This window comes from Ornithodoros turicata, unplaced genomic scaffold (genome assembly GCF_037126465.1).
Source record: "Ornithodoros turicata isolate Travis unplaced genomic scaffold, ASM3712646v1 ctg00001047.1, whole genome shotgun sequence".
In the NCBI taxonomy this organism is placed as follows: domain Eukaryota; kingdom Metazoa; phylum Arthropoda; class Arachnida; order Ixodida; family Argasidae; genus Ornithodoros; species Ornithodoros turicata.
The window spans coordinates 202939-217902 of record NW_026999446.1 but is presented as its reverse complement, the minus strand read 5'-3'; the positions used below and the strand labels follow the sequence as shown (position 1 = coordinate 217902).

The 14964-nt window shown below is 45.4% G+C and overlaps 1 protein-coding gene across 16 annotated transcripts in view; it reads left to right on the top strand.

The window, feature by feature from the left end:
* LOC135376144 (papilin-like) overlaps positions 1 to 14964 on the top strand; it is a 70348-nt gene that overhangs the window by 22399 nt on the left and 32985 nt on the right. For 10 of the 16 annotated variants that reach the window (XM_064608723.1, XM_064608731.1, XM_064608727.1 and 7 more), the window contains 9 exons: positions 535 to 711; positions 2557 to 2619; positions 3136 to 3309; positions 4004 to 4063; positions 4571 to 4741; positions 8027 to 8086; positions 8580 to 8750; positions 11829 to 11888; positions 12403 to 12573. In XM_064608723.1, the coding sequence (XP_064464793.1) occupies positions 535 to 711; positions 2557 to 2619; positions 3136 to 3309; positions 4004 to 4063; positions 4571 to 4741; positions 8027 to 8086; positions 8580 to 8750; positions 11829 to 11888; positions 12403 to 12573 (1107 nt within the window). The remainder of the gene's footprint in view (positions 1 to 534; positions 712 to 2556; positions 2620 to 3135; positions 3310 to 4003; positions 4064 to 4570; positions 4742 to 8026; positions 8087 to 8579; positions 8751 to 11828; positions 11889 to 12402; positions 12574 to 14964) is intronic. The other 6 variants (XM_064608738.1, XM_064608737.1, XM_064608733.1 and 3 more) reach the window with 5 other exon arrangements.

The following is a 14964-nucleotide window of genomic DNA, read 5'->3' as shown; positions in this document are numbered from 1 at the left end:
ATTGGGTTTACTTCACGTGCGTTGTGGTAGAGCGAAACGTAAAGCCAGTTGGCAGCTTCACAGAGTCTGAAGCCGCACCAGTTCCAAGTTTGCAAATATTAATTCAAAATTGTAGAGAATTGGCTCAATCAAAAAATTACCCGTTATAATTTTTCTTAGTTTCTATTAATTTCAATTCAATTCAATTTGTCATGTACATAATGGTCGAACAAAAGTTAAGCATACCCACTGGCAACCTGCCAAGCGTTCCGTGGTAAAGTTTTTGGATTTTGAAATATTCGTTTGATGATCACACACAGTTATAGTTACACAGACATCATTTTTCAGGTGCGCCTTATTTCGGTGAGGTCGAGTTAAAATGGGTCCTTGAACACTGTTTTTTGATTACAGAAAGTGTTACGATACAAAGGGTCTTTGTCAGATTTTATTTGTTGGTTTAATGAATTAATGAAACGCTAAGCGACCTCTATCAGTGATTGTCGAATCTGCGCAGTGTGTGTGTCGCCCAATCATGATACATTTTCCTCCACACAGGCAGCAGCAGGATTGTGATCTGCCATCTGAAACCTGACAGAGGACCGTGCCCCGGGTACCTCCCGAGATTTTACTACGATCCCGCCTCGAAAAGCTGCAACCAATTCAATTATGGTGGTTGCCAAGGAAACGCCAACAACTTTGAGTCGACTGATGAGTGTATGAAGGCTTGTGCGGGTAAGTGGACCCGACGGGTGTTCCTCTTTAAACATCGGCTGCCGTACATTCCGCCGGTGCAGTTGTACTAGGACCCAGCAGATCCCCCATAGAGCTCATAGTTTAAAACAATTCACACGACACTCAAAACAATACCCAAACGCCAACACAAATGAAATATCACTCTAGCGAGGTTCAATACCAACTAAAACTGGGAAACCTGCAAGGCTGCGCCCGTCCTTAAAGCTGGTGGCCCTAAATGTCCTCCGAATTACATATCCATATCCCTGCTATTTACCAGCGGTAAGAGTCTGAAACACTACATAATCAATCAAGTAATCACTTATTCTCGAACACGGCTTCTTTTGGCACGTCCAACACGGTATTTTCAATCCATTTGCCTCTTACTTTTCCTCCTCGCTTTTTCACGAGCCACATTTTTATATCTTTGTAACTTGCCTCGTGAAAACTCAACCTTTCCGGGTTTGAGTCATGTTTTTGTCCTGTCCCTCTGTTTTTTTTTTCCTCAGGCTTTTCGCATTGCTTTGTCCACCACCTGCCCTGCATCTATATCATACCCTGAGTGAGACACAGATTTCGTCGACGTCTTTCAATCGTAGCGCGATTTGCTGAAACATAGTTCATACAGTCCAAGCAGTTCAATGATTCGAGGTTTTACAGAGGGTAGGTACAGGTTACCACGTTGTTAAGCGCCAAAAGTCGACGCTATCTTCCAGGATTTCAAAAAAGGCATTTTACAGAGTATTTTACCCCATACTGTTGAGGAAACTAGACGTCATAACACAACACGATGTTCTGATTAGAGTCAGTAAATAGAGTACAGAGTATCGTATTCCTTTTCCGTACCGGAGCCGCCGTCCAGTGTTCGCCATTGGGCCGATTGTGTCAGGTGGTTCCCCTTCCAAGAAATCGTCGTCCATGTTGAGTCCCCTCCACCCAAAATCCGGTTTCCTGGGTTACGAGCTGGATCGACTGAGCGTTGTTCTCCACCGGTGAAGGGGGAGATTGGCGTCCCATTGCTAGGCGACGCAGACGCGCCGGACTCAATATGGCGGGCTCGCTCGCCGGCGTGGCTACTAAGTGTCACTACTCTACTCCCTATTTAGTGATTCCAGTTCTCATTAGATGGCTCTCGTTCTACCTTCAGAATACACCTCCTCCGAGGTTGCGGAGTTACCACTCCAGGGTTGGAATGATTCTGGAATCATTCCAGATTTATCAGAGCCCAGAATGGAATTGGAATGGAATGGTGGAAACTGTCCTACGAATCGAATGGGAATGAAATTCAGCATCTTTCGCGGACGGAATGGAATCAGAATTGAACGTTCTGGTTGCCACGCGGTCAAGGGCGAAATAATCTTGTCTTTGTGCTTTTTCCGTGCTGGGTAATGTCAATCATCTCTAGCACTGCTGGGCTAGCCAGTACGGTCCCTTTTCTTTTGTTGGTGGAATTAAAGGAATGGAATGGGGTTGCAAAGCCATTCCAAGAGTGGGAACTGACCATACCTTTGCATTCCAAGGAATTGAAAAAAAAAAGTTTTCCATTCCTCGGAATGGAATTGATGACCCCATTCCGCAACCCTGGTATCTATCATCTCGGGTGTTCTCCGTGGCTCCATTTTGGGACCGATTCCTCGTCTATTCCACATACATGGCATCGCAAACATTGTGTCTGTACCGAAATACGTTATTCGCAGATGATTGGGTTCTTTTGAATGCTGTTTAAAATTCCGACGATCCTGAAGATTTACGCTTTCGGATGACAGTGAGCCGTTGCCAATGCCTTTTCCATATTGCTTTTCGGGACGAATCGTGCCTAATGCAGTTTAACTACTTTTTATGCAGAAGTCTCAAGAATCCCCGTGAACGAATGGTCTGCTCGTAGCCTCATGTCTGAGTCTGAATTGGGTAAGAGTTTCTGCGAAACAGCCAGCACTATATTATTCCTATCTCAGCATTGCGTGTTTATTCGTACGTCGACTTTGACCGATCGACCCCTAACCGATGAACAGAGTGTGTGGTGAGCGGACAATGTCTATAACTCCAGAGGATGATATTCTGGAATCGACGTGCGGAATCTTGCGGAGTGCGTTTACGGAGTAATTAATAACTGATAAATCCTTACGAATAAATATATGGGAGACCTATATTCACCCTTGTTCTACTACTGCTATGCTTCTACTACTATATTGGCACTGTTTTCTAATACTCGGCAGTTTTCATGCCGAGGGGGTCGACTAACATCCTTGTCATAACGTCAAGGTTAATATACCGGTGAAAATAAGGCATTCTCGACATTCTGAATATATCTTTTTTCTTTGTCGCTCTGATGCGTGGAGAAGTATGGTTCTTATATCGTAACTGCGCGTACATACTACAAATTAAATTTTATTCTTTGAGCATGTGTGTAATCTCTATTTACAGCGGAGAAACCCGCTATCTGCAACCTGCCGGTAGACAAGGGACCTTGTTTGGCCTTCGTTCCAAGTTACTATTTCGACACTGCGGAAGGTATCTGCAAAGAATTTATTTACGGTGGATGCAAAGGAAACGACAACAACTTCCACACAATTGAGCAGTGCAACCAAACCTGCGGCGGTGAGTTTGGATCAACTATACTGCACTTGTCGTAACATCTATAGACCAGCAACGCCACTAGTAGTAAATAGTCATTATGTCACCGGCTTTCTCAGCACTATTTCTTCTTTGTTTTGGCGATGTTACGTATGTCTTTACAGCAAATACGTTATTTGACTAATTCTAACGACTAATACCTTAACCTGGAGCCCTATTCTTGTCAACGTAATCGACCTCGATTACTTTGTGTCTTTGCCTGTCATTGGTCTTTACGTGAAGGAGTGGCCACTAAGGTCTAACGACCAATGATATGCGAGACACAGAGTAATCGAGCTCGATTACTTTGACGAGAATAGGACCCCAGTACGAACTAATACCTCGACTTCATAAGTTCTGGTACCTTGTGTGTTCGTTATTTCAAAACGGTGAATATATAGAGAATGTCCTCCACGGCTATGGGTCTTTTGTACCTCAGCCATGCAAATCTGCACATCTGTTTCTTTTTTCACGATGCATAGAGAGTGAGGTCGTGTTTTTTTTTTTTTTGTCCTCTCATATAATCCCCAGTTTTGAAGCAAGTTCCTTATCTTCTGAACTCTTTTTAATGATGTTTAAAATTTCGTGTTCTGACAATCAGCAGCTGCCAATGCCTTTTCCATGTTCCTTTCCGTGACGAATCATGCTTAATGCAATTGAACAACTTTTTATCCACCAGTCTCAAGAACCCCATCCGAAGAATGGTCTCCTCGCAGTCTTACGTTGGAGTCTGATTCGGGTAAGAGTTTCTCCGAAACAGCCAACTCCGTATTATTACCGATCTCAATATAGCATGTTTATTCGTATACGTCGACTCGGTTAATCGGAAATATTGATCCGAAATTACGCCTTGAACTGCAATCGTGAACAACATGTGTGATGAGCGGAAGATATCTACAACAGCGTATTTGATATTCTGGAACCGGCTTGTGGAATTTTGCGGAGTACGTTTACGGAGTAATTAATAACGGCTGGTATTGAAACAAATTCCTCCTTACTATTAAATATACTGTGGTTGTTGATTCCTAATACTGGGCAGGTTTCATGCAGTATAAGGCCGACCAATATTTGTGTCATAAGGTTAACATAAGGTTAAAATAAAGTATTTGTGCCAACATCTCGATATGCGGAACACCGATACTCTACGAATACTCTCTATCAAAATTGCACTATATTGTAACTGCGAGTACATACCAAAAATGTAATGGTATTCTTTGAGCACGTTTCTTATCTCTATTTACAATAGAGAAGCCCTTTATCTGCAACCTGCCGAAAGCCACAGGACGTTGCTTGGCCTACATCCCAAGGTACTATTTCGACTCCGCGGAAGGAATCTGCAAACAATTTATTTACGGTGGTTGCGAAGGAAACGAAAACAACTTTGAGACAATTGAGCAGTGCAAGCAAACCTGCAGCGGTGAGTTGCAATCAGCTATATTCCATTTGTCGTCACACATCGTTGCTAGTTGTAACTAGTAATTCCTTCACCGCTGCACTGTTTCCTCTGCTTTCTTTTGGTGATGTTACAAATGTCTTTTCGGAAACTATTTCATTTTACGAAATCTATCGACTAACTCCTTAATTTATACTATCTAATACCTCGACTAATTCTTGGTAACTTATGACCTTCGTTGTCGCTGCGCCAAAATAATCCCAATAATCAATCATTCAATCTTCGTAAGTTCTAATACCTTTAGTATTCACTATTTCACGACGGTCAATATGGAATGTCCTCCACAGTTATGGGTTCTTTGTTCATCAAAAATGCCTCTTTACCTCAATTATAAAGAGTTAAACGAAAGTTTTACCTAAATTATTAAAAACAGTTACTTAAAAGTACTTCAGTTGGACCTCTTTTTCAACGATGCATAGACAGTGAGGTCGCTTTTTTTCCCGTCTCATACAATCCCCAGTTTTGAATGTTATGTATCGAATTTATGAACGGTAGACTAGTGGCGAATTCGGGCTGTCATTTCATGGCAACACGACCTAGCACTAGGAAATCGCTAGGTCGGCGCCCCCGCGTGAGTCACGTCACCGTTGCCACAGGAACCTGAGTCTCAGGAATCTGGCCGTTTTAGAAGCATGGAATCACGCCAGGGGCATCGCGGTCGCTCCTCTTCCGGTTCCGTCGTCTGCTAACCCACGTCAACTTGGTCGTGTGTGCGGGCCAATGAGGGCCATCGTCACCCTCGCGATGTGAAAGTGAACACACCGCATGTAGTTGGGATATCCACTGCCCGGTCTCTTCGATGCCGGGCCAGAGCGCGTTAGCTGGCCAATTCGTAGCACTCCTAAGGCGCCACGCGAACATGCGAGATTTGGCAAAACTGGCGACAACAGGCGGGATCTGGCAAAAATAGTTGCCACGAAATGACCGCTCGAATTGCAGAGAAATCATCTACGGAGGCTGTCATGGAAATTAAAACAACTTTGAGACGTTCGAGATCTGCAACCTTATTCACTAGTAAGAAATGGTTTAGTTCAATCACGATGGATTAATCCCCATACTTAGATAAAGCCACGATCCTTCGATACTACGAGTATATAGACGACCTGAGCCCGTGACGTAATTGATTACGTAGCGCCGCCGCGCAAAGCATGTTGCTGGGCACTATCAGCTTTATCGGCCTATCCACCGACGCGTTTTTGCCGCTTGTTGTCCACCACCCCAATATATAACCTCGAACCTGTCTTCTCATGCCGTCACATGTTTGTAAACACAAGGTGGTCTATTGAAGGGACGTGATAAAGCCTCGTCTCCATTATTAGGCAACAAGAAATTCCATTCTTTGTTCCGTTGATCTTCCTGTGGCGTCTATATTGAGTGTCCTTTTCGTTCTTCTAAGGTCGTGGAGGTCTCTTTGAAGTGGGACTCCGCAACAAAATCTCCACAAAGGTTGTGGCATATCCCTAAACTTTGGGATGTCATGAACATGTGTACGAAATATCTCGTTCCGAAACTGCGTAGATTTTATTCCAACGAATTTATTACGGAACGAGCGCTTCGCCACTGTGAACTTAGATGGCACTGAAAGCAAAACAGTGATGACATCATCCGGCAAGGGAGAATGCAGGCTTCGTAGCAGACGGAAATGCTGGGTGACGTCACGGTGTCCTCCTCCGGGAGAAGCGCCATAGTATGGGCCTGTTGCACTAAAGCATCGTCTGGCGACCGCAGCGCCATCTGTCCTCCTCTTGTGTAGAGCGCCCTTACTAGTGGGTCGTGTCCCGTATGTGTTCTGCCTTACCGCCGTACGGGGAACGTCATCTCTTTTGTGGAAATCCCTGCGCCACGATTTCTCAGAGCCGCAGTGTAGGTGATAGATGCCCATGTACGGAAAAACATCCGGAGGCACTTCAGAATACGGTTCGTAGTTCCCTCATACGTCGTGAAAGAGGCCCATGGGGCTCTGTTTTCTGCTTTTCGCATTTCGGTTTAGGTGTGTTTCGGTTTCGCCAAGGCCTTCCAATCGTAGCGCGTTTTGTTGAAACATCGGTTGAAGCAATTCATATATTTGCTGAAATATTAAGCGCGAACCACACTCTCTCGATCTCTCAATCAGCTGGAATCTAGCCCACTTTCTCTCAAAACTTCTTGGTCCCTGGCCAGATCCAGCCCAACAATGCTGTGCCCTCTAAGCTCTTTTGACCGTCTTGGACACCACATGACTTGAGTCCTTATTGTGAATGGTCTCATTATTTCATTCCCCTCGTCACCACCAGCAATCGGGTAGGGTATCGCCCGTGGCGATGAAACTCCATTCATCATATCTCCATAATGTTGTTGTTATTGTTGTTAAAGGAGCCCAGAAAGCCATCCAAAAGAATTTCTGTTTCTGGCGAATTACCAACGGACGTAACTTGGCGTGACAACTAGCACACACACACAAATCCTATGTACGCAGTATTTTTCTTGGAATAAAACACCCCTGAACATCGCCGCGCGCGTTCCCGCTCTACTCGCTCTGCAGGCCGAAACGAGGAGGAGGAGGAGGAGGAGGTGGTGGTGGTGGTGATGAAAGGGCTCGCCGTTGTCGGCCTCACAGATGTGGGCAACGTCACGACTGACGCCCTGGGGGAATGTGCGTCCTGGGCCGACTTTTAAGGGAACTGTGTCGACATATGTCTGAAAGCGTCTGAGGAAAACCCAGGAAAAACCCCAGACAGCACAGCCGGAACCGGGATTCGAACCCGGGTACCTCCCAGGAGGAGGAGGAGGATTGCGATGTTATCGTGGTTGCGCTCCAATCGGGGCCGGCGCTTTTCCCACTTTTTTTCTTTTTCTTTTCTACTCCCACTTTTCTCTCTGTGTAGCAGACGACACTTCTCCAAACAAGCAAACCAGTTAGCGGGCTGCCCCGCAATGACGTCAAAGCGACCCTGGCGGGTATAGTTGCGGGCATTGCCGCCGTTGCGCGCGTTCGCGATTTGTAGAATCGAATTCCGCGATATGTATGCATCTGTCGAGTGAATCATTTCGCATGGAGCGTTTTAGCAGTTTTCTGTCCTCTTTAAGTGCCAAAAGTCGACGTTATCTTAATATGATGTTTATAGGATAATGATAGATAATTATGTTTAAAATTCCGATGATCCTGAAGGATCACCGTGTTCAGACAATCAGCAGCTGCCAATGCCTTTTCCATGTTCCTTTTCGTGACGAATCATGCTTAATGCAGTTGAACAACTTTTTACCCACCAGTCTCAGGAACCCCATCGAAAGAATGGTCTCCTCGCAGTCTTACGTTGGAGTCTGATTCGGGTAAGAGTTTCTCCGAAACAGCCAACTCTGTATTATTACCGATCTCAACATAGCATGTTTATTCGTAAACGTCGACTCGGTTAATCGGAAATATTGATCCGAAATTACGCGTTGAACTGCAATCGTGAGCAACATGTGTGATGAGCGGAAGATGTCTACAACTGCGTCATTGATATTCTGGAACTGACGTGTGGAAATTGGCGGAGTACGTTTACGGAGTAATTAATAACGGCTGGTATTGAAACAAATTCCTCCTTACTATTAAATATACTGTGGTTGGTGATTCCTAATACTGGGCAGTTTCCATGCAGTATAAGGCCGACCAATATTTGTGCCATAAGGTTAACATAAGGTTAAAATAAAGTATTTGCCAACATCTCGATATGCTGAACACCGATACTCTCTATCCAAAGTGCACTATATTGTAACTGCGAGTACATACCAAAAATTTAATGGTATCTTTGAGCACGTGTCTTATCTCTATTTACAACAGAGAAGCCCCCTACCTGCAACGTGCCGAAAGACAAAGGACCTTGCAAGGGCTACTTCCCAAGGTACTATTTCGACTCCGCGGAAGGGATCTGCAAACAATTTATTTACGGTGGTTGCCAAGGAAACGAAAACAACTTCGAGACAATTGAGCAGTGCAAACAAACCTGCAGGGGTGAGTTGCAATCAGCTATATTCCATTTGTCGTCACACCTAGATCAGCATCGTTGCTAGTAGTAACTAGTAACTCCTTCACCGGCGTTGTTAGCACTGTTTCCTCCACTTTCTTTTGGTGATGTTACAAATGTCTTTTCGAAAACTATTTCCTTTTACGAAATCTAACGACGAACACCCTAATTAATGCTATCAAATACCTCGACTAATCCTTCGGAAGTTCTAATACCTTTAGTATTCACAATTTCACAACGGTCAATATATGGAATGTCCTCCACAGTTATGGGTTCTTTGTACATCAAAAATGCCTCTTTACCTAAATTATAGTGTTAAACGAAACTTTTACCTAAATTATTAAAAATTGTTACTTAAAAGTACTTCAGTTACACCTCTTTTTCAACGATGCACAGACAGTGAGGTCGCGTTTTTTTTGTTTTTGTTTTTTTGTCCTCTCATATAATCCCCAGTTTTGAAACACGTACCTTATGTTATGTATCGAATTTATGAACGGTAGACTAATGGCGAATTCGGGCTGTCATTTCATGGTAACACGACCTAGCACTAGGAAATCGCTAGGTCGGCGCCCCCGCTGAGTCACGTGACCGTTGCCACACGAACATGAGTGTCAGGAATCTGGCCATTTTAGAAGCATGGAATCACGCTAGGGGCGTCGCGGTCGCTCGTCTTCCGGTTCCGTCGTCTCCTAACCCACGTCAACTTGGACGTGCGTGCGAGCCAATGAGGGCCCTCGTCACCCTCGCGATGCGAAAGTGGAGACACCGGATGTAGTTGGGAAATCCGCTGCCCGGTCTCTTCGATGCCGGGCCAGAGCGCGCTAGCTGGCAAATTCCTGGCACTCGTATGTTGCCACGAAATGAGCACTCGAATTGCACATATTCATCTACGGAGGCTGTCGTGGAAATCAAAACATCTTTGAGACCTTCGAGATCTGCAACAACCTTTGCTCTAGTAAGGAATGGTTTAGTTCAATCACTATCGATTAATCCCCAGTCCTAGATAAAGCCACGATCCTTCGATACTACGAATATAGACGACCTGAGCCCCTGACGTCATTGATTACGTAGCCCCTCCGCGCAAAGCATGTTGGGTTGGTGGGCGCTATCAGGTTTATCAGCCTATTAACCGACGCGTTTTTCCCGCTTGTTGACCACCACCAGAATATGTAACCTCGAACCTGTCTTCTCATGCCGTCATATGTTTGTAAACACAAGGTCGTCTATTGAAGTGACGTCATAAAGCCTCGTCTGCATTATGAGGCAATTTCCTTGTTCCGTTGGTCATCCTGTGGCGCCTATATTGAGTGTCCTTTTCGTTCTTCTAAGGTCGTGGAGGTCCCTTTCTAGTGGGACTCCGCAACAAGATCTCCACAAAGGTTGTGGCATATCCCTAAACTTTGCGACGTCATGAACATGGGTACGAAATATCTCGTTCCGAAACTGCGTTGATTTTATTCCAACGAATTTATTACGGAGCGAGCGCTTCGCCACTGTGAACCGGGATGGCACTGAAAGCAAAACAGTGCTGACATCATCCGGGAAGGGAGAATGCAGGCTTCGTAGCAGACGGAAATGCTGGGTGACGTCACGGTGTCCTCCTCCGGGGGAACCGCCATAGTATGGGCCTGTTGCACTAAAACATCGTCTGACGACCGCAGCGCCATCTGTCCTCCTCTAGTGTAGAGCGGCCCTACTAGTCGGTGGTGTCCGGTATGTTCCCTGCCTTACTGTCGTACCGGGAACGTCATCTCTCTTGTGGAAATCCTTGCGGCGCGATTTTTCAGAGCCGCAGTGTAGGTGATAGATGCCCATTTACGGAAAAACCTCCGGAGGCGCATCAGAATACGGTTTAGAGTACCCCCAAACGTCGTGCAAGAAGCCCATAGGGCTCTTTTTTCTACTCCTCGCGTTTCGGTTTCGCCGAGGCCTTCCAGTTTCTCTCTCTCTCTTTCTCTTAACAGCCAGACGACGAACGAACAGGTTAAAAAAATTGTCAGCCCGTTAAGGGCAAACTCAAAATAGCTGCTACAGATTACCTTACACCTTTATCTGACTTCCGCACCAGGAAAGAGCACAATTTACAATTCAGACATTTTTTGCCACCTAACGACTGTTACGAATTTAGTTATTTCCCGTTGATCGAATGGAATCGCTTGTCCGCAGATGCTGTCAATGCTAAAAATGTTGAATGCTTTGTTAAACTGGGGGACGGGTCGTGACATCAATGCGTTATTCATTGTCTTCGTTTGTTTGAGTACACACCTATACTGTAGCCCTCTCCTGCCTTGGCCCCCAACAGGGGGCTGGCAGTATGTCGAATAAATAAACAAACACCCCCGAACATCCCCGTTCCCGCTCGACTCGCTCTGCAGGTCGTAACGAGGAGGAGGAGGAGGAGGATTGTGACGTCATCGTGGTTACTAGAGAGAGACTGCGCTCCCAGTCGGGGTCTGCGCTTTTCCCACTTTTTTTTTTCTTTCCTTCTCCCGCTTTTCTCTTTGTGTAGCAGACGACACTTCTCCAAACAAGGAAACCAGTTAGCGGGCTTCCCCGCAATGACGTCAAAGCGACCGTGGCGGGTAGTTGCGGGTATTGCCACCATTGCGCGCGTTTGCGATTTTCAAAATCGAATTACGCGATATGCGTGCATCTGTCGAGTGAATCATTTCGCATGGAACGTTTTAGCAGTTTTCTATCCTCTTTAAGCGCCAAAAGTCGACGTTATCTTCGAGGATGTCAAAAGGGTGTTTGATAGGTTACGTCACCCGATACGGTTGAGGAAACTAGACGACGTAACACAACAGGATATTCTGATGAGATGTCTTCTCATTCTACCTTGAGAACAGATTGCGATGTGTACACCTCCTCCAAGGCATCTGTTATCTCAGGTGTCTCCTTGTTGTGACCGATTCTCTGTCTCAACTCTTTTTAATGATGTTTAAAATTTCGATGATCCTGGAGGATCACCGTGTTCAGGCAATCAGTAGCTGCCAATACCTTTTCCATGTTCCTTTTCGTGACGAATCGTGCTTAATGCAGTTGAACAACTTTTTACCCACCAGTCTCAAGAACTCCATCAGAAGAATGGTCTCCTCGCAGTCTTACGTTGGAGTCTGATTCGGGTAAGAGTTTCTCCGAAACAGCCAACTCTGTATTATTACCGATCTCAACATAGCATGTTTATTCGTAAACGTCGACTCGGTTAATCGGAAATATTGAACCGAAATTACGCCTTGAACTGCAATCGTGAACAACATGTGTGATGAGCGGAACATGTCTACAACTGCGTGATTGATATTCTGGAACCGGCTTGTGGAATTTTGCGGATTACGTTTACGGAGTAATTAATAACGGCTGGTATTGAAACAAATTCCTCCTTACTATTAAATATACTCTGGCTGTTGATTCCTAATACTGAGCAGCTTTCAAGCAGTATAAGGCCGACCAATATTTGTGCCATAAGGTTAACATCAGGTTAAAATAGAGTATTTGTGCCAACCTCTCGATATGCGTAACACCGATACGCTCTACGAATACACTCTATTAAAAGTGCACTATATTGTAACTGCGAGTACATAAAAAAACTTTAATTGTATTCTTTGAGCACGTGTCTTATCTCTCTTATCTCTACAACAGAGAAGCCCTCTATCTGCAACCTGCCGAAAGAAGAAGGACCTTGCAAGGGCTACTTCCCAAGGTACTATTTCGACTCCGCGGAAGGAATCTGCAAACAGTTTGTTTACGGTGGTTGCCAAGGAAACGAAAACAACTTCGTGACATTTGAGCAGTGCAACCAAACCTGCAGCGGTGAGTTTCAATCTGCTATGTTCCATTTGTAATCACACCTAGATCAGCATCGTTGCTAGTAGTAACTAGCAATTCCTTCACCGGCGTTGTCAGCACTGTCTCCTCTACCTTCTTTTGGTGATGTTACAAATGTCTTTTCGGAAACTATTTCATTTTACGAAATCTAACGACTAACTCCTTAATTAATACTATCGAATACCTCGACTAATTCTTCGTAAGGTATGACCTTCGTTGTCGCTGCGCCAAAAAAATCCCAATAATCAATCAATCTTCGTAAGTTCTAATACCTTTAGTATTCACTATTTCACGACGGTCAATATGGAATGTACTCCACAGTTATGGGTTCTTTGTACCTTTACCTCAATTATGAAGAGTTGAACGAAAGTTTTACCTAGATTATTAAAAATAGTTACTTCAAAGTACTTCAGTTGCACCTCTTTTTCAACGATGCATAGACAGTGAGGTCTTTTTTTTTTCTTTGTCCTCATATAATCCCCAGTTTTGAAACAAGTTCCTTATGTTATGTATAGAATTTATGAATGGTAGACTAATGGCGAATATGGGCTGTCATTTCATGGCAACACGACCTAGCACTAGGAAATTGCTAGGTCGGCGCCCCCGCTGAGACACGTGACCGTTGCCACAAGAACATGAGTGTCGGGAATCTAGCCATTTTAGAAGCATGGAATCACGCTAGGGGCATCGCGGTCGCTGTGTCTTCCGGTTCCGTCGTCTGCTAACCCACGTGAACTTGGACGTGCCTGCGGGCCAATGAGGACCCTCGCCACCCTCGCGATGCGAAAGTGGAGACACCGGATGTAGTTTGGAAATCTGCTGCCCGGTCTCTTCGAGGCCGGGCCAGAGCGCGCAAGCTGGCAAATTCCTGGCACTCGTAAGGCTCCGACGCGAACATGCGAGATTCGGCAAACCTGGTAACAACAGGCGGGACCTTGCAAAAATAGTTGCCACGAAATGACCGCTCGAATCGCGGAGAATTCATTTACGGAGGCTGTCATGGAAGTCAAAACAACTTTGAGACGTTACAGATCTGCAACGACCTTTGCACTAATAAGAAATGGTTTAGTTCAATCACTATGGATTAACACCCATACCTAGATAAAGCAATCGTCCTACGGTACCATCAGTATAGACGACTTGATCCCGTGACGTCACTGATTACGTGGCGCCGCCGCGCAAAGAATGTTGGTGGGCACTATCAGCTTTATCAGCCTATCAACCGACGCGTTTTTCCCGCTTCTTGTCCACCACTCCAAAATATAACCTCGAACCTGTCTTCTCATGCCGTCACATGTTTGTAAACACAAGGTCGTCTATTGAAGGGACTTGATAAAGTCTCCTCTCTATTATTAGGCAATACGAAATCCTATCCTTGGTTCCGTTCGTCTTCGTGCGGCGCCTATATTGAGTGTCCTTCTCGTTCTGCTAACGTCGTGGAGATCTCTTTTAAATGGGACTCCGCAACAAAATCTCCACAAAGGTTGTGGCATATCCCTAAACTTTGGGATGTCATGAACATGGGTACGAAATATCTCGTTCCGAAACTGCGCAGATTTTATTCCAACGAATTTATTACGAAACGAGCGCTTCGCCACTGTGAACCGGGATGGCACTGAAAGCAAAACAGTGCTGACATCATCCGGGAAGGGAGAATGCAGGCTTCGTAGCAGACGGAAATGCTGGGTGACGTCACGGGGTCCTCCTCCGGGGGAACCGCCCTAGTATGGGTCTGTTGCACTAAAGCATCGTCTGACGACCGCAGCGCCATCTGTCCTCCTCTTGTGTAGAGCGCCCCTACTAGTCGGTGGTGTCCGGTATGTTCCCTGCCTTACTGTCGTACCGGGAACGTCATCTCTGTTGTGGAAATCCTTGCGGCACGATTTTTCAGAGCCGCAGGGTAGGTGATAGATGCTTATGTACGGGAAAACCTCCAGAGCCGCTTCAGAATACGGCTCGGAGTGTCCCCAAACGTCGTCAAAGAGAGCCATGGGGCTCTGTTTCCTGCTCTTCGAGTTTTTGTTTCGCCGAGACCTTCCAGTCGTAGCGCGTTTTGTTGAAACATCGGTCGAAACAATTCATATAATTGCTGAAATATTAAGCGCAAACCATACACTCTCGATCTCTCGATCAGGTGGACTCGCGCCACCTCTCTCTCAAAACTACTTAGTCCCTGGTCAGATCCAGCCCAACAACGCCGCGTCCTCAAAGCTCTTTTGACCTTCTTGGACACCATATGACTTCAGCCCTTCTTGTGAAGAGGCTCATTATTTCATTCCCCTCATCCCCACCAGCAATAAGGTAGAGTATCCCCTCCCTCCCGGTGATGAAACTCCCATTCATCATCTCTCCATAAAGTTGTTTTTGTTGTTGTTG